General features: G+C 38.1%; 1 protein-coding gene across 2 annotated transcripts in view; it reads right to left on the reverse strand.

The window, feature by feature from the left end:
• Positions 1-3,663: 3,663 nt before the first annotated feature.
• LOC140524809 (uncharacterized) overlaps positions 3,664-21,822 on the reverse strand; it is a 38,969-nt gene continuing 20,810 nt past the window's right edge. Inside the window, exons 5-9 of one of the 2 annotated variants that reach the window (XM_072639600.1) lie at positions 20,737-20,874; positions 16,833-16,963; positions 11,164-11,208; positions 8,286-8,546; positions 3,664-4,933 (exon numbers count right to left, since the gene is read on the reverse strand). In XM_072639600.1, coding sequence (XP_072495701.1) covers positions 4,569-4,933; positions 8,286-8,546; positions 11,164-11,208; positions 16,833-16,963; positions 20,737-20,874 — 940 coding nt within the window. In that variant the 3' untranslated portion in view covers positions 3,664-4,568. The remainder of the gene's footprint in view (positions 4,934-8,285; positions 8,547-11,163; positions 11,209-16,832; positions 16,964-20,736; positions 20,875-21,822) is intronic. The other variant, XM_072639601.1, reaches the window with a different exon arrangement.

Below are 21,822 nucleotides of genomic sequence, written 5' to 3' on the forward strand. Positions count from 1 at the left end.
CCACAATCAATTCAGCATGAAAATCGCAGTTTACCGAGCTTAAGCGTTTCCTTTGAGAAGATGAGAAGACTACTTCTATACATAGAGGGCACAAAAGTGCAACTAGAGGACTATGACGTAAGAAAGTGATCGAAGCCGCAGAGGAGCGAATCCACATTTTCTTTCTTTGGCTTTCAACTTTCTCTGACACTTCCTTCAATCATGGCATTCCTGCAAGTTATTCTTCCCCAATTTCCTTCCTCCTTTATACTCTCCCAGTGCTAGAGGTATTTCCATAAACTCCTCTGGCAATTTTATCTTGCAATAAGCCTAAGACTCTACGGAAGCTGTTGACTCCCAGATTATCAATGGCATCTTGACTGCGAAAGCTGACAGCCTTTTTCTCTGTCTTCCTCTTCCTGCAACTTACACAGCAACATAGCCTTGCGAAGGAGGTTGACCCACGCATTGGCAGAACAAGCTCATTGCTTGGCAGGCTCCAGAGGAACCTATGGGAGAGAAGAGCTAATGGACCCTGGTGTGCCTCTGAAACCTGGTCACTAGACCAGCGCCATGCCAGGGAACTGAGTCGCTTCCATCTGAATTTTCTTATTAAGGTACTGAAGATCATCTGGCAAGGTAGGTTAAGGTTCCAGGCCTTGTGGTCCTTACTTGGAACTAAACTGCCAAGTATTCAACCTCTCCAACTCCATTTGGGATGGTGATGTTGAATCTCAAATTGGCGCTACCAGAAAAGCCATTTTACGAGGTACTCCCGAAGGGAAGTATTCACATGGGGCTTAGAAGAGTCCATAAAGGGACACTCTCAAATGCTCTCTTAAGAATTGTGGAATTGACTGTGTGTCCTGGGATACACTGACACACGAGCATTCATCGTCGCCTGCCCTCATCACAGAAGGTTTTGTGCTCTGTGAACAAAGCACAATGGAGACAGCTGCAAGGAACAGCGGGATGCTCATATTGGGAGTACCGAACTCAACTATGCACACTGCGTAATCGTGCATGTTTGTGGTGGACAATCCAAAGGAACCGTTGGTGTGATCCTCCACAGTCGGACACGTGGAATCTTGACTCTGGCGTAGTTAGGCCACTTTGGTCCTCTTTGGGAGCAAAGGACACGCAGACTGGCAGCCTTGGCAGACTAAAGAGAGAGACACTCAATTTCTGGTGACAACTGGATCCCATCTTGAATTTCCAGGAGAGAGGGATAGCTTCTGCAGCTACAGCTGAGCCATATTTGTTCGTATGTGCATATTCTGTGTGGATATCATTCCAAACATGGCCATAGGCAGAGGGCAATGAGGGCTCAATCTCTCTCACTTTCCACAACATCCACAGCAGCATCCAGAACAATGAAATCATGGTTCCTTGGGCTCAATGAACATAGAATTCGTTTCGTTTCTGCCCGCAGTTTAATCTCTATTTCTCTTTCTCAGGAGTTCCTAAAGAACAAGGACCCTTGTGTCTCCTTTCGTAAACTTGGGAAGCATTGCATATTCATGCGTGTAGTCATGTGTGCTCTGTAATATTAACTCACATTCTTTATAACAAGTATCCATTCCAAAGCAACCAACAACTCTGTAGGATGAGACATAACTGTCAGGAAAACTAGGAAAATGCAGGAAATAGTCCCGGAGCTTACACCACGCACAGTTTCTGAAGGAAGAGAGAGTTCAAGAGATGACCTGAAGGGATACAAAGAGGGAACACTGGGCAGCAAGTTGTGCAGACTTATCTTGTGCAGAGGTATCTGTTTGGTTTGAAGATGAGTGTGAAGATGAGCAGGATTAAGTAAGGCTGCTTAGGGTTGGACTGTCAAAGTCCTGAGTAGTCAAGAGGTCTTCCCGTCTGAAACATTTACAAGCACGTGACTTACTCTGAGGAATAACAGGGAATTTCTTTTTAAACTTTCTATGTCATCCTGTGGTCACCTCCTGAAAACATCCTTGGACTACGTAACTCGATGCCAACATGCAGGAAAGCAAGCCACAAGCTGCTTAGAATGACGCGAAGCGACACCATCCACTCCTCGTGGGGAAATGAATATGGGGAAGGGAAACTTGTATCTGGATGAAAAAAATAAAGAAAATTCGAATTCGAGAGGGAGACCCTCCTCATCTCCACCGTCAAATTGATGAAAGCCAAGGGATCGCTGGTTCCTTTCTCTTCTTGCTTCTAATGAAGCCATGTACTACTGTGGTCGTTTAGGACTTCCTGATGGCTGCTCCTTGCTCATGATTTTTTGGCCTCACGCAATGAAATCTTTCTAATCGTTCAAGGGTCTAAAAATTCAGAGGTTTTAGTAAGGAGACTTGTACGATTTGGGGAAAGAAGAAGGTCATTGCACATTTTCTTCAGTTGGCGTTTGATTTCGTACACATTGGGAATCAGTAGGCAAAGGCTTCAGCAGCCAGGAGATCAGAGAGAGAGACGAATGAAGTTTGAGAGGCAGTGTGGAGGGGCATCTGACTCCGAAACGAGCAAGGCTTGATGGGGAGTCTCAGCCGTGCTTTAGCTATTGCTGGGGTGACTTTTCACAAATCACTTCTGCTTTCGGTGGTCTTGTCAGTTCTCTGAAACCTTCCTTTCACAGAAAGTACTAACCTGCCCTGGTCAAGGGAAGGAATTGCTCGCAGTGGCTTACAAGTCTAATCTCTGGCACTAAAAGGAACTGTGGCATATGGACTTGCACCATAGCATGCCATCTGCAGAACAAGCTCGTTTGAATGAAAGGGATCTTATTGGGTTTTCTCAATGTAACCACCAGGATAGAAACGTATTTACAAGAGAACGTCATTTATCAACTGAACTCATTACAGGACACATGAATTCTGAACGAAATTCACAGACAAAGAATCAGGTCTGAGGAAGTGCCAGGTTTATTTTTCCTTCGGAAATGACAAAAAGCAATCTGATGATCTCAGAAGAGAGAGGGAACAAAACCTAAGTCTTAAAATGGAAACCACTAAGAAGGACCATCTCAAAAGAAGTAGGAAAAAAGTCTTCTTCCTTGATGTCATATTGCAAGGCGAAGTCAAAAACATGCGATCTGAATCACTAAGTAACTCTCTCAGCTACTCGGATTAGGCCAAGAAACACGACAGCAAGTGATGCAGAGAATACACCAGCACTTCATGTGGAATTCACTGTAAAAGAGTCAGTTGCCTCAGACGTAGACAAGAATATGGTTGCATGCAGTGAAATGCACAAGAATGAAAAGACTGACAGAACTACTCTAGATGAGGAGGAGAGAAGTGCATATGCCCCAGGTCAACAACTTGTATTGGAACACAATCAACTGAAACATTGAAACCTGAATAGGACACGATGATCATCATTTCTGCAGTTTGTAAGGACAGCCTGACAAAGATATTCCCTGGTAGGACAAATGGACTCCATTCTATCTAATTTCATAGCAGCAATTACTGCGATTCTGTACTTAGAGTTTCTATTCCTTAGTGTTGGATACGAGTTGTCATGATTAAAGTTCAAAATATCTGTACCACGCTAAACCTACCCCAATCAACCCTCTCTCACTCAACACAAAGTCCAGGGCAAGTCATGTGGTCATTTCTCTGATGCCATGGGGGTGTTTGGAAAGGAAGGTAAAACACAACCCCATTCTACGATAAATAAGGAAAACTCTTGGGTTAAGGAATTGAGACTATGCAGGGAGACACAGGGATCATGTCAAACAAACCTGGAAGCTATTGCTGGCAACTTACCTTTTTCTTGGGTGCCCTATACAGCAGGTGGGCACTCGTCCGTCCCTGGGGAAGCCTTACGGTTGAATACACAAATAAGAATGCTCTGTGTGTGTGTGTGTGTGTGTCTGTGTGTGTGTCTGTGTCTGTCTGTGTCTGTATCTGTGTGGCTATCTGCACATGTGGGAAGAATGTGGGCTTTCCTCATCCAAACCTCATTGCGGCTTGGACCTCACGTCTAATTTGGATCTGGGAGTTCCACACTGTGACTGTCTTGACTGAGACAGCGTGCTTGCCCGCCGTTTCCCTAACACGCTTAACCAACGGTGATCAGGGAATGTTGTAGGAAGCAGTCCTTCCATGGCCAGCAATTTGCTTTGAAAACATTGCACTACAATAACGTTAGGGGATTAAGCACTCTTTTGGGTCTCCCGGCAACAACAGATCAACAGTGAAGCAATGCAAGCCCCCATCTCTATGCAAGTATTTATCAGTCTTGCACTCTACACACTAGATGTTTTCATTATCTAGGAAAAGGCAAATTGATTAACATGAAGCTTTGGGGAAGAGAACCGTCAAAATCCAAAACTGGAGAACAACTCTCTCAGATGGATATTTGAGGTGAATATTCATTGCTAGAAGCCGAATTCTTTAGCTTGTTAAATACTTTAGAAGGCAAGGAAGAAATCACGGTTATCCCGGAGAAGACTTCTTTATGACAGTGGTCAGTGCTTGCGGAATATGTCCCGCTGATTAAGGGTGAAAACAAAATACCTGTCCCAAAAGACCTGCTGGATTGTAGGCTGCATGAGACTAGCAATAAGCATGAATTTTGCCATCGCATGATTTGTCATTGATTCTTTCTTATCTATTGCAATAAAGACTGCAATGTGACAACTTGAGAAAAGCAGCGACCCACGCAACATTCCTCATGCCAGCTACAGTGTCTTCTCCATGAGCTTCTTTACCTTCTGTTTGTGGAGGGAGCTGTCGTTCACCGTGCCTCTGAGGGACGGGTTTGGCTTGTGGAATCGCAGCCGCGTATGCGTTCTCAGGGCCACTTCCAGCTCCAGCTCCTTCTTCACGTTGGGCAGGACTCGTCCTAGCGCGTGTCGATCGTGACAGGCTTTTGCTCACTGGCAGTGACTGGACAGGATGAGTCAACTTCACGGTCACATCTTTAGGACGTCTGTAACTGTCGTTTTCCCGAGAACTGATGGTCGATTCGTCTGAAAAGGAAATAGTGGAGCTAAATTGTATATCACTTTTATCCACCTGACATATGATTGAAATGTCTCATGACATGTGACTCAATGGACTACCCAACTTTATGACTTGATCTTGTTAATGTACACATCATCTATTTTATCTCTTGTGTCACGTGTGCAAAAATAATCCCACCAACGGTTTCTTTCTTGGTTTCAGCCAATCGTCTCATTCTCGGATATCCAGCTCTTACTTCCTCATGAAGATTTATCTCCATGAGGAGTCCCAAAGAATTACTTAGGAAGATGCTGCAGGAAAGACTTTGCTCTCGAGATACCCTTCTAAAAATACCATGCACATTTGACTTCTCCAATTCTTTAGTGTTAGGAAATAGTTTCTTCCCCAACAATGTGCAACCTGTGCTTCACCAACAGCGAAATATCAGGTGAGAAAACTCTCCTTTAGTGGTGGAAGTTGGCACGCTCTCTGCCTCATATAGTGCTACAGAGTGTCCCAGAGCACAAAGGCGTGAAGCACCTCGCCGAGGATTACCTAGCCAGGGTATGTCAGAGATGATACTTCAATCTATGTCTCTGTGACTTTGAGGAGAGCTCTCTATCCACCATGTTTAAACACTTTCTCACAGAAAATACTCACAGTTGCCATCCGTTCACTGACATTATTTTCTGTAACGACCTCCCATTTCCTCTATGATTAGTCACAATAATATTGTCACATTTAAACTACTTTAGTCACGTGGTAAGATTTCATTTTATTCACTAATCTAACTTGCTACAGATTAATCTTTTCACTTTCAACACCCATAATCAATTCAGCATGAAAATCACATTTTATTGAATGTAAGCGTTTCCTTTGAATAGGTGAGAAGACTACTTCTATACATAGAGGACACAAAAGTGCAACTAGAGGACTATGAGGTAAGAAAGTGATCGAAGCAGCAGAGGAGGGAATCCACATTGACTTTCTTTGGCTTTCAACTTTCTCTGACACTTCCTTCAGTCATGACATTCCTTCGAGTTATTATTCCCCAATTTCCTTCCTCCTACATACTCTCTCTAGGAAATCTCTCTTCTAAAGTTACAAGTGTCTGAACATTCACAGGTTGTAATAAGGAGATATGTAAGTTGTTTTTTTTTTTTTTAAGATGGAACGTATTACACAATTTCTTTATTTTGCATTTTGTTTGATAGACACAGGGAATCAATAAGCAAAGGTTTAAGAGCCAGGGCATCAGAGAGAGACGAATGAAGTTTGAGAGGCAGTATGCATAGACATCTGACTCTGGAATGAGAAAGGACTGATCTGGAGTTTCACCCGTGATTTTGATATTGCCTCTGTGACTTTTAACATACCACTTCCCCTTTCCGTTTTCCAGTCAGTTCTCTGAAACATTAGTTTCACACAAAGTTCTAAAAGTGCCCTAGTCAAGAGAGTTAACTGATCCCAATGGAATTGCAAGTCTAATCTCCAGCACTAAAAAGAATAGTTTGACATTGACTTGTATCATAGGGAAGACATCTGTTTAATGAACTCATTAAACTAAAATTGATCTTATTGTGTTGCCTGAAACTAACCGTCAGAATAGAAAAGTGATTTACAAGAGGATGGGAATTCTAAATTTAACTCATTAGTGAACAGATGAACTTCTGAACTAAATTCAGAGACAAAGAATCATGACTCAGGCAGTGAGAGGACGATTTAAAAAAAAAAAAGACAAAATCAATCTGATTCACTCAAAAGAGAGAGACAGAAGAAAACCCAGCTCTTAATATGTGAAATCACTGGCAAGGACTGTCTCAAAAGAAGCAGGAAAAAAGTTCTCTTCCTTAATACCATATTCCAAAGGCAAGTCAAAGGAAATGAGATCTCTATCATTAAGTAACTCTTTCAGCTACTCTGATTCGACCAAGAATCACGACTGCAAGGTGTGCAGATAATAAGCCAGCAGTTAATGGGAAATTCACTGTAACACTTTCAGGTACCTCAGAGGTAGACAGAGTATGATGGCATGGAGTAAATTCACAAGAATAAAAAGATTAACAGAATTTTCAAAGATTAGGAAGAGATAACTATAAATGTTCCAGGTCAAACAAATCTACTGAACCAAAATGAACATAAATCTTTAAACCTGAATATGACACAATCACCTTCATTTATGAAGATTCTAATGACAGCATTACCAACATAGTCCTTGGTATGATAATTTTATTCCATTCTATCTAATTTCATAGAAGCAATTATTGTAATTCTGTACTTAGAGTTCTTATTCCTTGGTATTTGATATGAGTTCTCATGCTGAAGGTTCAAAACATCTCCACCACACTTGTACCACATTATACAATAAATAATATAAATGCTTAGGCTAAAATTGCAACTATGCACTGCGGCTGTGCAGTGAGATACAGAGATCATGTAAGGTAAACTTGGAGGCTATGGCTGGCAATACATCTTCTTTCTTTGATACCCTATAAAGCAGGTGGACACTCATCAGTGAGTGGGATTTCCTTAGGGCTGAATGCATAAACTAGAGCGCTGTATGTAAATGTGTGGGAAGAATGTGTGTTTGCCTCATCCTAGCCCCACTGAGGCTTGAATCTCACCTCTAATTTTGATAGGGGAGTGCACAAGCTGTGGTTGCCTTGACTGACATGTCGAGATGTAGGGGTAGTTGCTCCCCGCTTCTCCCCAGACCCTGCGAGAAGGGTGATTAGGGAATGTTGAAGGAAGCAGTACTCCCATTGCCAGAAACACCCTTTCTAAAGATCAGACGAGAATAAAGCAAGAGGATTAAGCCCTCTGAGGTGTCTTCTGGCCCACTACATGAACAGTGAATCTATGACAGCAGCCATGCCGTGCGCTAGTATTAATCTGTCTTGTAATCAACTAACTCGTTCATTTCATATCTCGGAAAAGGCAAATTGATTAAATTTCAGCTTTGGGGAAGACAGCTCTAAAGAATCCAAAACCACGCATAGATGGGCATTTTGTGTGGATATAAATTCATATAAGCCGAATTGTTTAGCTAGTTAAATATTTGAAAAGGGAAGTAACAAATCGCAGCTGTCCCAGAGAAGATTAATTTATCACATTGGTCTATGCTACTGCCTTTCAGTGCTTGTGAAACACGTTACATTGATTCAAGGCGAATATAAAAATACTTGGTGAAAGACATCTGCTTGATTCTAGGCTCCAGGAGAGGAGAAACGCGAAGTGAATTTTGTCATCACATGACTTTATCATTTATATTTTCGTATCTCTTGTAATAAAGATTGGGATGTAATAATTTGAGAAAGCAATCGGCCCATGGGAAATTCATAATGTTAACTGTACAGGCCTCTTCATTAGTTTCTTTACCTTCTATTTTAAGAGGGAGCTGTGGCTCACCCTGTTTCTGAGTGACTGGTTTTGCTCCTGGAATCACAATCTTGTACACATTCTCAGGGCCACTTTCAGCTGCAGCTGCTTTATCTTCTTGTACAGGAGACACTCTAAACTCATTGGATCCTGAGTGTTCTTTCATCACTGGCAGTGAGTGGCACGGATGATTGACATTACAAGTCCTATCCTTAGAGTATTTGTAGCTCTCCTTTTTCCGATGACTAATGGCAGATGCATCTAAAAAGGAAATGGTGGAGTTAAATAGTACATCCGTTTTATCCACCTGATGCATTATTTAAAGTTACCCCAGGATGTCATTCAAATTACTACCTAGCTTTATGATTTTATTTTCTTAATTCATGTGTCATGTATTTTATCTCTTTTGTAACGTGTGGAAAAATACTCCCAATAACGGTTTCTTTTTTGGAGCCTATCCTCCCTTTCTCAATTACCAGTTCTTACTCCCTCATCAAGATTTATCTCCATGTGTAGTCTCAAAAAATTTCTTAATACGATGCTTCAGGAAAGGCTTGTCTTTTCAGATAACCTTTTAAAAATAACATGCTTTTGACTTTTGACTTTTCAAACTGCTTAGGCTTTGGAAATCGACTCTGAACCTAAGATTTTTTATCCTGTCATTAATTTATAGAGAATGCTCCTGTAAGGAAACTTCCCTCTAATAATGGAGGCTGGTTCCATCTCTGCAACTTATAGTCTTAGACAGTTTCCTTAGGCACTTAGAAGTTAAGAGACGTGCCCAGGGTTACCGAATCAGTGTGTGTCAGTGATGAGACTCGAAACCATGTCTCTTTGCCTTTGAGGCCAGCTCTCTATCCACAGTGCTAAAATTTTTTTCTGGAGAACATGCTTACAATTAGGATCCTTTCAATTACTATAGTTTAAAAAATGTACGAAGTATAGTCGCATCATTTTTTGTAATGTGAACGGCTTTAATTTGACTAGAAGATACGCTTTTTCATGAATATGCTAACTTCTTGAAGATTAAGCTTTTAGCTTTCAATATGCATTACAAATTTAGCATGAAAATGCCAGTTTACAGAGATTAATTGGTCCCTTTTCAAATATGATATGGCTATTTTATACTAGGTTCAAAGAGTGCAAATAAAGGACAACGATGTCTGAAAGGGATAAACACCAGTATATGTAATCAATATTTAATTTTCTGGGTCTTTAAATTTTCTTCCATCCTTCCCTTAGTCATGGCATCCAATATCTCCTCTCCTTTTCACTATCTCGTTTCTCAACTTTTTTATATTCACTCCTTAAAAGCTTTTATCACGTTTTGGTCTAACACTAATGAAAGTGCTTATTCCCAGATTATCAATGGTTTCCTAACTACTAAGTCTTACAACCTTCTTCTCAGTCTTCCTCTTTCTTGACCTTACATAACCTCAGGAAGTGCTAAAATCCCATGCCTCAGGGATAATCTTCCTCCATAGTATTTCTTTGCCACTCTCTTAATTTCATTGGGATGTGATCAGAACAGCTTATAACAGACTTTCTTCACGTATTGACCAGGGGCCTAGACTGACTGACCGCAGGATTATTCTCATTATACTTTACCTGAATTTCAGCAAAACATTTGGCAAATTCTCTCATGTCTTCTTTGTGGACAAAATGACAAAGGCAAGTTAAAGCACGAGACACAAGTAATATGGCTAGATAAATTTTCATCTCCCTTTCTTGCAATTCGTTCGACTATGTGCTCCACATGATTCAATATAGCAGCCATAACGGCTAGGGCAATTTTAGATTTCATTAAAACAGAGATCATGTTCAGAGCAAAGGAGATGTTAGTCTGGTTGACCTCTGCATGAATACTGTGCTTAGTTCCGGGCAGCACATTTTAGGGCTGTCTCCTCGATCTCTCAGCCTGTTTTTCCTCCTGAACCTTAAAATTCAACATGAACAGATCTCAACGAATCATTTCCTGTCTTCTCATCTCTGTCTCTGAAGTCATCAATCCTTTAATATTGCTCATCTTTGTTAAAAACAGGCCCTCTTCTCAGTCGTCTGGCTCTGTTTTAACACTTCTTTCATTATACAAACGTGTGTGTGTATGTGTGTGTGTGTGTGTGTGTGTGTGTGTTTATGTAGACACAGAGATCCGAAAGTTACTAAGTCCTTTTAATTCTACCTCTATATAACATCTGTCATCCTCTCCAGTTCCTTCATTCCTAAATCCACCTCCTATTTCATGAACTTTTACCTGAATTCTTGCAATAAATTACTAACTGATATTCTCATCTCTGGTTCCTGTCTTCTCTGGTCCCTTCAACACAAAGTCAAAAAGTAATCTTCTTAGGGTACTTACCTGGCCATTCTCTTCCTGTAAAACCTTCTGTGGTACCCTACTGACTCCACTCAGAGAGCATCAGAGTTGAGAAATCTTCCTTCCTCAACTATTATCCTTTTTCATCCTTTGCCCCCTTCAATTTTCCCAAAGCACAATTATCCTTCTCCCTTACCTCCTTTACTCCAGACATAGTTTGCATGTTGTATCGCTTCATGGAAAGTAAATTCCTTGAGGTAAAGGAATGTTTGTTTTTATCATTTCACCCTACAGTAACACAGCAGACATTTGAGATGCACAGGATACATAACAGTTGCTTAGTGGTTATTAACTTGAACTGGGAGAATACATATGTAACTGGATTTATTGCCTTCATGCAATATAGAAAAAAAGCCAGGAACCATAAAAATACAATTTGAAAAATGGTGTTCAGAACAGAAATGTAAAAACCTGAAGCCTACAGGAAATGTCTTCTATTAGCTGTGATTTTTAAAAATTCATTCATCCTCATATTTGTAAAAAGGGGAAAAAGTACAATACCATAAATGACATCTGGATCATCTACAACTAATTCTTCAAATAAATCTGTAAGAGAAGTGGGGAAAAAGGGGAGAAAAAAGAAATGTGAATACTGAAAATTATTTTTTGCAATAAATTACTAACTGGTCTTCTCATCTCTGGTTCTTACCTTCTCTGGTCCATTCTATACAAAGGCATGAAATATTTTTCTTTAGGCACATAACCAGGCCATCCTCTTGCTCGAAAGTCTCCTGTGGTACCCTACCTGCCTCAGTTGCACGGACATCAGAACTATAAAACCGTCCTTCTTCAACCAATACCCATTTCTATGCTCTATCCCTCTTCAATTTCATAGAACACTATTATCTTTCTCCACTCCCTTAACCTCCTTTACTCCAGTGTTTGTAATATAGACCATAAAAAGGAGAAATTGTAGGTGAGTAAAACTATTTATAGCAACTCTTTTTGTGTTAGCAATAATTGGAAATTGAGGGAATACCTTTCAGCTGGCAATGGTTGAGCCAATTGTGGTATATGAACCTAAGGGAATATTATTTTTCTATAAGAATTTTGTAAGAATTTATTCCATAAGAATTGATGAGCAGGTAGACTTGAGAAAAACCTGTAAAGACATACACAAACTGATGCTAGTGAAGCGAGCAGAAAAGAGAAACCATTGCATACAGTAACAGAAAATTTATATGATGACAAACTTCGATCGATTTAACTCTTCTCAGCAAGACAAGTATCTAAGACAATTTCAAAAGATTCGTGTTGGAAAATGCTATTGAAAAGCAAAGAAAAGAATATGCAGATAGAAGGAGACAATTTTCTTCTTCTTTTTTTGGTTCTTCATTCTCAGAGTTTTTCCACTGGGTTCTAATTCATCTTTACAGCATGAATGATGTGTAAGTATCTTTGATTAAAAAAACAGAATTGTGCAAATGGAAAAAAATCCACTAAAGAAAGCAACTCTTTTAAAAGTAGAAATGGCCAAGTGGAAAAGGAGGCACAAAAGCTAACTGAAGAAAATAATGTCTCCGAAATTAGACTCTGGAAATGTAAGTAAATCACAGAAGGATTGAGTTGGTCAAACAGAAAGTCATAGAAATGATCAATAATTTTATCAAAAGAATGACAATAATGAGAAAACCCACCAAAACATGGGATGAAGTCAAAGTAGTTCTTAGGGGAAATGTTATACCTCTACATGCTTACAATGAATAAAATAGAGAAAGAGATCAATGAATTGGGCATGCAAATAAAAAAGCTAGAAAAAGAACAAATTAAAAATCTCTGAACATATGCCAGATTAGAACTGTTGGAAATCAAAAGAAAGTTTAATAAAATTTAAAGTAAGAAAACCAATGAACAAATACATAAAACTAAGATTGGTTTTATGAAAAAATCAAAAACATAGATAACACTTTAGTTATCTTGATTAAATAAGAAACAAGAAAAACCTATTCCCAGAGTCAAAAATTAAAATGGTGAATTCACCAGCAATAAAGAAGAAATTAAAGCAAAAATTAGGCACTATTTTGCTCAACTATAGGCCAATAAATCTGACACTCTTGGTGAAATGGATGAACACTTACAAATATATGAATTGTCCAGATTAATAGAAGAGAAATGAAAATACTTAAATAATCCCATTTTAGAAAAAGATATCGAACAAACAATCAACGAACTTCCTAAGAAAAAATCTCCAGGGCCAGATGGATTTGCAAGTGAATTGAACTAAACTTTTGAAGAAAAACTAATTCCTATACTATTTATGCTATTTGGAAAAACAGGTGAAGAAGGAATCCCGCCAAACTTCTTTTATGACACAAATTTGCTACTGATACCTAAACCAGGAAGACTCACAACAGATAAAGAAAATTATAGACGAGTTTCCCTAATAATATTCATGCAAAATTATAAATGAAATGTTAACAAAGAGAGAGGGGAGGGAAGTGAGGGAGAGAGAAAAAGTTAGAACTTAAAATTTTACAAAATTGAATGTTGAAAACTATCTTTACATGCAGTTCGAAAAAATACTACGAAGAAAAAAGAAAAAAAAACATTTAAACACTAATTGAATGTCATTTGCACTGTTATTCAGAAAAGCAGACAAAATTTAGAAAAAGAATTAAGAAGTAAACAATTAAGATGCCTATACCGTGTTCATTTCAATAAATTTCAAACTTTCCTAACCATCTATGTTGGTTCTGAAATATTCCACTTTTCATTTAAGTGCTGACCCTATTCTTTTTTTTCAATAAAATAATGGAAACATAAACTAATGCTAGAAGGGATATCAGGGGATATCTAGTCCAACACAATTATTTTAGAGGTGAGAAAAATGCAGCTGAGGAATGTCAAGTGACTAGTTCACATTCGCACAGGTGATATTTGAATCCAGTTTTTCAGACTCTGATCTGTGTTTTTCCAATGAGAATGTGCCTGCTTCTTTTAATTTGAAATATTAAATATAATAGAATATTTTCCAGCTCCTGGGCACATAGCACTCTATCTTCAGCCTTAAGCTAAAGAGACTGTGAAAGTGGTCACTATGCAGGTCAGAATTGCAGCTTAGAAGCTGAAGGCTCTTTCGATAGCAGTATTGAGGTTCTTTTCTCTGTCTTATTAATTCACTGCAATGCAGTGAAGCAGTATTGATGACCTAAGGGAGTACAAATTATGAATTAAAGTTCTCATGCACTTATGGCGCCAAGTCACAGGAGTATTTGAATTTAAAAAATGCACAACCAAAGAGGCAGTTGTATGTCATGCTATAGACTAGTATTTAAACAGTATAAAATATTTTATAAGGGAAGATGATGAATGAAATCATTGCAGTTGACTAGCCATATTATCTATTGTCAAAATAAAAAAAAATACTTCACGAATATCAAAAAATAAATTAGCACAGAAACATAGTACTTTAGAAGGGATAGAATTTCAGAGGGCATTCCAAACTCTTTACTTTCTGTTTGTAAATGGAAACTAAATGAAAATGAAATTCAACGAGTTGAAGGAGCTAATTTGTGGAAGAGCCAGGAATACACCACATAGTCCTAACTCCTGCCTGCTTTATCTATCTACACTACAGCACTGTCTCATTGGAGAAGAATAACTTTACTTGCTTGCATTTGTCATTCCCGGCTCATGGTATTACCCACGATGAACTATGAAGGAAGATGACATTACACAATTAAAATTTTATGGTTGCAAAAAAGAAAACTGAGTATCAATATTCAGAGAGCAGGAAAAAAAGAATTTTGGATTTCAGTGTTTTGGGATAATTTATGGCTTTTCTCCCACGACCCTGAATTAAAATATCAAAGTAATCAGAATAAAGAATTAGGGAATACACAACTCCAGAAGATAATAATTTTTCAAAGTTGCAGAAAACTCATAATATTGGGTGATTCTGACAAAGAATTTAGGGTTATTCACAATTAATGTGAACACAAGAATGCAAGAGATAATGGCAAGAAAGCAAGATGTTGTTCTAGGGAAGTGAAAATGACTACCAGGCCCCAGGATCAGAATTCTAACACACTCACACTTCATGATAAGAGTCCTGTTCCCTTTGACAATATGATTTGTAAGGAAATTTGTATGCAAAGGGTTCACGATTAAAAATACTCAAGAAAGAAAAGGTTCTCAATTTATTACTACTCTAAGCTTCACCCAAAATCAATGAAGGTTTATGGTTTAAGGTAAATAGTTCCCTAACTCCGCAAGTTCAAACGAAGTGAAGAGATCATCAGTTTCAAGTCTAGTGACAAGTGAAGCGATGCGGCGCTACTTCACTTATCCATCGAATAAAGAATTTTACCAGTTTTTTGAGGAACGTAAATGGAGTGCAACAAATAAATGTCTTTTGGTGGAGAATGGGTATTTGAAGAAAAATATGTATTTTATAATAGCAATTTATAAAAATTTATTGTTCTTCTTATGACTATCCCCAGTTGTTTTAAACTTTTAAAATTCTAACACCAATAAGTTTATGTTTATACTATGATTTTGGCTGCTATAGAAAATGTTATTGGTTGCTATATATTTCATAAAATCATTGTCCACAATCAGTTATCTGCCATGACCATATTTGTGAATAGTTCTTATCTCTCAGAATTCCTAGTCTTCAATTGTCTTTATATTTAGTTCTGTATTCTAGAATATAACATTTTCTTGATTGGTAAACTTCATAGATACTCCATCTTCAATGAAATTCCTTAGTACAATTATGTTTATTAAAACTGGATATGGCACTTTAAAAATATTTGCACCGAAAATTTGTTTGTATAGTTATATGATAAAAACTGAGGAATAAAACTTGACTTTTTTAGCTTTAATCGCTTGTCATAACAATTTCATGTATGTAGCTATGGATAGCCTATTTTACAAATGAACAAATGAGGGAAAATGTGGTTCACTTATCACCTGAATGGCTATAGGAAATTGAAATACGTTGTTTTGGAAAAGGTGATTTTTCAGGTAGTAATAATATATACCTACAATTAAATACTCTTTCTTCTGCCATTATGATTTCTCATTTCTTTCACGGAAGGGTTTACATAGTTCATCTCTTTCAGATAGATAGTGTAATATACCATGGTTAAAAGTACATGATAACACTTTCCTTTTAGCTCTGTTAGCATGTTCAAGTCACTTAAGCTTTCTGTTCCTCAGTTTCATCCCCATTCAAATGAGAGTACACAGAATCAGAACACCCACACTACATTTCTCACAAGGCAATGAGTAAATTGATTTGAAAAAGAAATCTCATAAATGTGGAATGAATTCATTATTACAAGTCCTGGTCATTAAGATTCCAAAGGGCCCAGCTGGCAGGATTAAATATTAAGAGCTAACTCAGAAAATCTCCTCACATTGAAAGTTTGAATCAAGAGATTAGAAAGTCTTTCTAGGGCCATGTTGGAGATGGGCACATATGTAAATATCTACCAAAATTCTAGGAACATATATGTATTATATTTCATATCTCTGTTACAGGGCCCAGCTAACTCCTGTGGCTTTTGTATCTTCTATGGTATCTCTGACATGAAAGCTTTATGAAGATTAACGAATTTTGGAAACACTTAAAATGTATACATTTTGAAAGCTTGGATAAATGATTTACATAGAGTTCCAAAAATGGAAGAGGGCTTTGCTCATCACTTATTTTACTATTCTATCTTTATATGTCCGATCAGGTCATCTGTGTGTGTGTGTGTGGGTGGGTGTGTGTCTGTATGCAAACATGTTACAGTTATAGGAGGTCCTTATATGTTTATTTTCCCCATGTTTAAGAATCAAATATAAATAAAATTGCTAAATGTAATATATTTTAAAAGTATTCAAAGCTTTTTTGATGATTTGGTTAAATACCTTTAGAATAATGAAGAAATGTGAAAATTGGTATTGTAACCTACTTGAAGAATTTTTGGATAAAAAAGAAAATACTAACACAAAAAATATTGAGGTTGTTTTTAGTAAACAGTTCCAGGATAGTAAACTTCAAGGGTAATTTAGTAAATAATAAATAATTAGAAGTAATAAAAAATATATAAAATAAATAATAGAACAATTCCAAACGTTTTAAATAGAATATACATATATACATGTATATGTACACACGAATTTTAAGACTGCTTTTTCATTTCCATTAATTACTTCTTTGGATTTGTCAGTCCTACCTTCTTTATCCTCATCAGGTCCATGGAAAGAAACTTTTGGATCAGAAGAACTCTCCGAACTGCTGATTTGGGATGAATTGAGCTGCTGAGATTTCTTCTGTCTTTCATATGTTTCAATTTCTAGGTAATTGCTATGTATAAAATAAAATATAAACCATAATATTTCTACATCAAACAAGATAAAATTATATGCACCAAGTTTCATCATATCTCAAACTTTAAATAATTAGATTGTCACCAAAATTTTTTTATTCTTTTGATAAAGTATGTAGAGTATAACTAATTACGTATATTTACTACACCTGCACTCTGAGTCACAGCAATATAGAATTAAATATAGGCTCAGAGCTTTAGGTCATCTACTCCCTCTCTTCATTTTACAGATTAAGTAACTGAGTCACGGAAAAGTTAACAGCTATCCAGCATCACACATGTATTGGGAAGCATGATTTCTCCCAAGGTATCTCTGACTCCAAATGAAGCACTTTTTCCCCTATACCAAACTGCCATTCTGTAAATTTTAATGTTGGCTGTTAATATCTATGAATTACCCCTTTTATTATCTCTCATTTGCAAGCATACCAGACGTAATGTGATTTTTTCTAAAACACACTTTTGTCTAATATAAGTGAAATGTGTCAGGTAAGGTTAAAAAACAAAGTGGACGGAGGAAAGATGGTGGAGTAGTAAGACACACATACACTAGCTCTTCCCTCATAGCCCATAAAATACGCGTCAACAACGACTCTCAACAAATTTTAGAGCAGCAGAAGCCACAGAACAAGGAAGTGAAAGAGATTCCCAGCCCAGGGTGAACTGGAAGGTCGACGGGAAAAGTCTTTTGCACCGCATGCAGAGTGGACCACAGCCTAGTCTTGGCCAGGCAACACTTGGAGGGGCAGGACCAGAACAGCCCTCAGGGGTGGAACCCACAGCAGCAGCAGGGGATCTCGATTCCCTCAACCCACATGTGCCAAAGACAACTTCAAAGGTCAGTGAGAAGGCTTTTTCAACTGCTCCCCCACTATCCCTGGCTCCAGACACTGTTAAAGGCAGCATGGTGGGGGGCAGTGGTGGCTGTGGTGGCTACGGTGGCTGTAGTGGCTGTGGCAGGTAGCAGCCAGCCTCCAATTTGTGTCCCTCAGCTTAAAACCTCTGGGGGAATTGACCAGCTGACATGAATCTCAGCTGCATGCACTAACTGGGGGTGAGGAGGAGCGCTAACATGGTCACAGATTCTGGGCAGAAAAGTTTTTGGTTGCTCCCTGTTCAGTGTTTACTCCTCTCCCTTGATTGAGCCACCTTGGAGGAACTGAGATCTTTCAAGTGTCCAGAGTGTACCCTAATCTTGACAAAGGATCCAAAAGTCAAGTAACTGGTTGGGAAAGTGTCCAACAAAGAGGGGGGAGGGGAAGAATAGAGAAGAATACGTTCTTGGTGAAGAGGTATTTTCTCTGATCGTTTTGGATGAGGAAGAAGGTTGCTCACCATCAGGCGAAGACATAAATGTCAAGATTTCTGCATCCCAAACATCCAGAATAAATAGACAATGGCCTCAGGCCAAGGAAGAGCCCAAAAAGGATATTAAAAGTCAAGTTAGATAGGTGGAGGCAAAACTGGGAAGAGAAGTGAGAGTGATGCAAGAAAATCATGAAAAGTGAATCAACAGCATGCTAAAGGAGACAAAAAATGCTGAAGAAAATAAGCTTTAAAAATAGGTTAACTCACTTGGTTAAAGAGGTCCTAAAAGCCAATGAGGATAAGAATGCTTTAAAAAGCAGAATTAGCCAAATGAAAAGCAGGTTCAAAAGCTCACTGAAGAAAATAGTTTTTTAAAAATTAGAATGGAAGAGACAGACGCTAATGACTTTATGAGAAACCAAGATCTAACAAAACAAAATGAAAAGAATGAAAAAATGGAAGAGAATGTGAAGTATCTCATTGCAAAATCAACTGACCTGGAAAAGAGATCCAAGACAGACTATTTAAAATTATGGGACTATCTGAAAGCCATGATCAAAAAAAGAGCCTAGACATCATCTTTCATGAAATGCTCAAGGAAAACTGCCCTGATATTCTAGAATCAGAGGGCCAAATGAATATTGAAAGAATCCATCAATCATCTCCTAAAAGAGGTCCAAAAAGAGAAACTCCTAGGAATATTGTAGTCAAATTCCAGAGTTCCCAGGTCTAGCAGAAAATATTGCGAGCACCTAGAAAGAAACATTTCGAGTATTGAGGAAATACAGTCAAGATAATAGAAACTCTAGCACCTTCTATATTAAGGGAACAAAAGGCTTGGAATAGGATATTCCGGAAGTTAAAGCACCTGAGATTAAAACAAAGAATCACGTACCCAGCAAAACTGAGTATAATACTTCAGAGGAAAAAATGGTCATGCAAGGAAACAGAGGACATTCAAGCATTCTTGATGAAAAGTCAAGAACTGAAAAGAAAATTTGGCTTTCAAACACAAGAATGAATAGAAGCATGAAAAGGTAAACAGGAAGGAGATATCACAAGGGACTTACTAAATTTGAACTGTTTACATTCCTACATGGAAACATAATATAGGTAACTTTTGAAACTTTTTTTATCTTGGTAGACAGAGGGATTATAAACACACACAGACATATACATATACATATATGTGTGTATATAAATATGTGTGTGTGTCTATATATATAGAGAGAGAGAGTAAGAGAGAGAGCACATGGTGAGCTGAATAAGAAGAAATCATATCTAAAAAAAGAAAATTAAGTGATGAGAGAGGAATATATTGGGAGGAGAAAGGAAGAAATGGAATGAGGCAAATTATCTCTCATAGAAGAGGCAAGAAAAACTTTTCCAATGGAGGGGAACAGAAGGGAGGTGAGAGAGAAAAAGGGACGCTTACTCTCATCACATGTGGCTCAAGGAAGGAATAACATGCACACTCAATTTGGCATCACAATCCATCTTACACTACAGGAAAGCAGGAGAGACGGGAACAAGCAGGGTAGAGGAGATGATGGAAGAGCGGGCAAATGAGAAGAGAGAGTAATTAGAAGTGAACACTCTTGAGGAGGGACAAGGTCAAAAGCGAGAATAAAAGAAATGGGGGGCATGATAGGATGGAGGGAAATATAGTTAGTTTTAAACAACGTGACTATTTGTGGAAGTCATCTGCAAAACTACACATACATAGCCTATATTGAATTGCTTCCCTTGTCAGTGGGGATGGATGGGGAGAGAGGAAGGAAGAGATGTGAGAACTCAAAGTTTTAGGAACAAATATTGAGAATTGTTTTTGCATACACCTGGGAAATAAGAAATACAGGTAATGGGGTATAGACATTTATCTTGCACTACAGGACAAGAGAGAAGATGGGGATAAGGGAAGGGAGGTAGTGTTAGAAGGGAGGTCACATTGGTGGAAGTGGCCATCAGAATGCAAGGTGTTTTGGGGTGCGGGCAGGGGAGAGATGGGGAGAAAATATAGAACTCAAAATTTTGTGGAAATAAATGTGGAAATCTTAAAATAACAAAAAAACTCACTTCTCTAAATCACACCTTATAAGTAAATTATAGAACTTTTATGAAGATAAGATAATAAAATGTATGTAAAACATCAGAAAACCTTAAAGATGGCAGCTATTGTCATCATCATTATTACTTCTGAAAATTCTGTTCTCAGATTACCTGACTCTACTTTGTAGCCTGTCTCGTGTTTGTTTCCTCTTGAACCTGGATGACCTAACTTGCCCATTTGCCTAATTTCTTCTAAGTTCCTTGAAGTATGCTGGCCAGATGCTTGCTATATTATGCAACTATGAAAGTCGCAGGCAGTCTCAGTTGTATAAAAGAAAAAGTATTTTACATGCAACGATGTAAAAATAATTAGAATTATAATCTTACTACTTACAGGACATGAAGAGTGTCAATAGCAAAGTCTTCAGCTTTCTTTCCATTTTTATCTTTACGAGAGACATCAATACCATATTTAAGAAGCAGGCTGATCACACCGCTTGGTTCAGAACTGGCAGCAATCATCAGAGGTGTTCTAGAGTGCCAAAGAAACAATTCACATTTAAAAATTTAAACTAGTGACATGTAATTTGATGTTTCTTGATATGTTTCAACAGGATCATATGTCCTATATGAGTCAACATGCATGTGGAACATGAACACTTAGTGATGGATATGAGTACTTTTACTATTTATGTGCAGCACGAAAAATGGCAATTAAGACCAACATGACAGATAAGAAAAAGAGGGCTTTTTTGGTCCCCATAGAGTTTTATCAAGGACTGTAAAATTTAAGGATTTATGACAGAGAAGAAGAGAGGGTGTCAAAGTCACTTGTTTACAACAGTTCAGGACTTTCAGAAGGACCATTCACAGAGTTTCCATTTGTCTACTAGCCTTCAAAGTCAAGTGGAGGGTCTTTGCAAATGATTGGATTAGAAATTGACAACTCACTCCGTTGCTATTCCAATGCCACTTCCAAATGTGGAGCTGACCCTTGGTTGTCAAAGGTTAATCCAGAACAAGCTATCTTATGTCTTCACAAACCTACAAGTCCTTGACCGTGGATATAGCAATGAATTCTGCTGTTTAAAGACAAGTCCAGAAAGATTCATCACCAGAAAGCAAGCACCACTTGATTTGAGGAATGCCCATTAAGTCATGAAGGCAGTTGATTAAGAGTTAGTGTGATTATGAGCTGCACTAGTAGAGAGAATTTCCATGATGAGAACACAAATTTTCTAAAATACCGAGTTTTTGGTATGCTGAATGATTCATGGACTTTCTGCCTCAGGCAGTATTATACCAATATTAGTAATGTCAAGTAGAGGTTTGCTACCCATTGGCTACTTAGCGATAACAATACAACAGGCTGACTCTGCTAAATGCTGAAATAGTTTAAGAAGTATCCTCACTGATGAAATCATGGATATTTTAAAGGTATTTTGAAGGGTTAATAAGCTCTTTCTAGCAGGTAGAAATA

Source organism: Notamacropus eugenii, chromosome 2 (assembly GCF_028372415.1).
Source record: "Notamacropus eugenii isolate mMacEug1 chromosome 2, mMacEug1.pri_v2, whole genome shotgun sequence".
NCBI lineage: Eukaryota > Metazoa > Chordata > Mammalia > Diprotodontia > Macropodidae > Notamacropus > Notamacropus eugenii.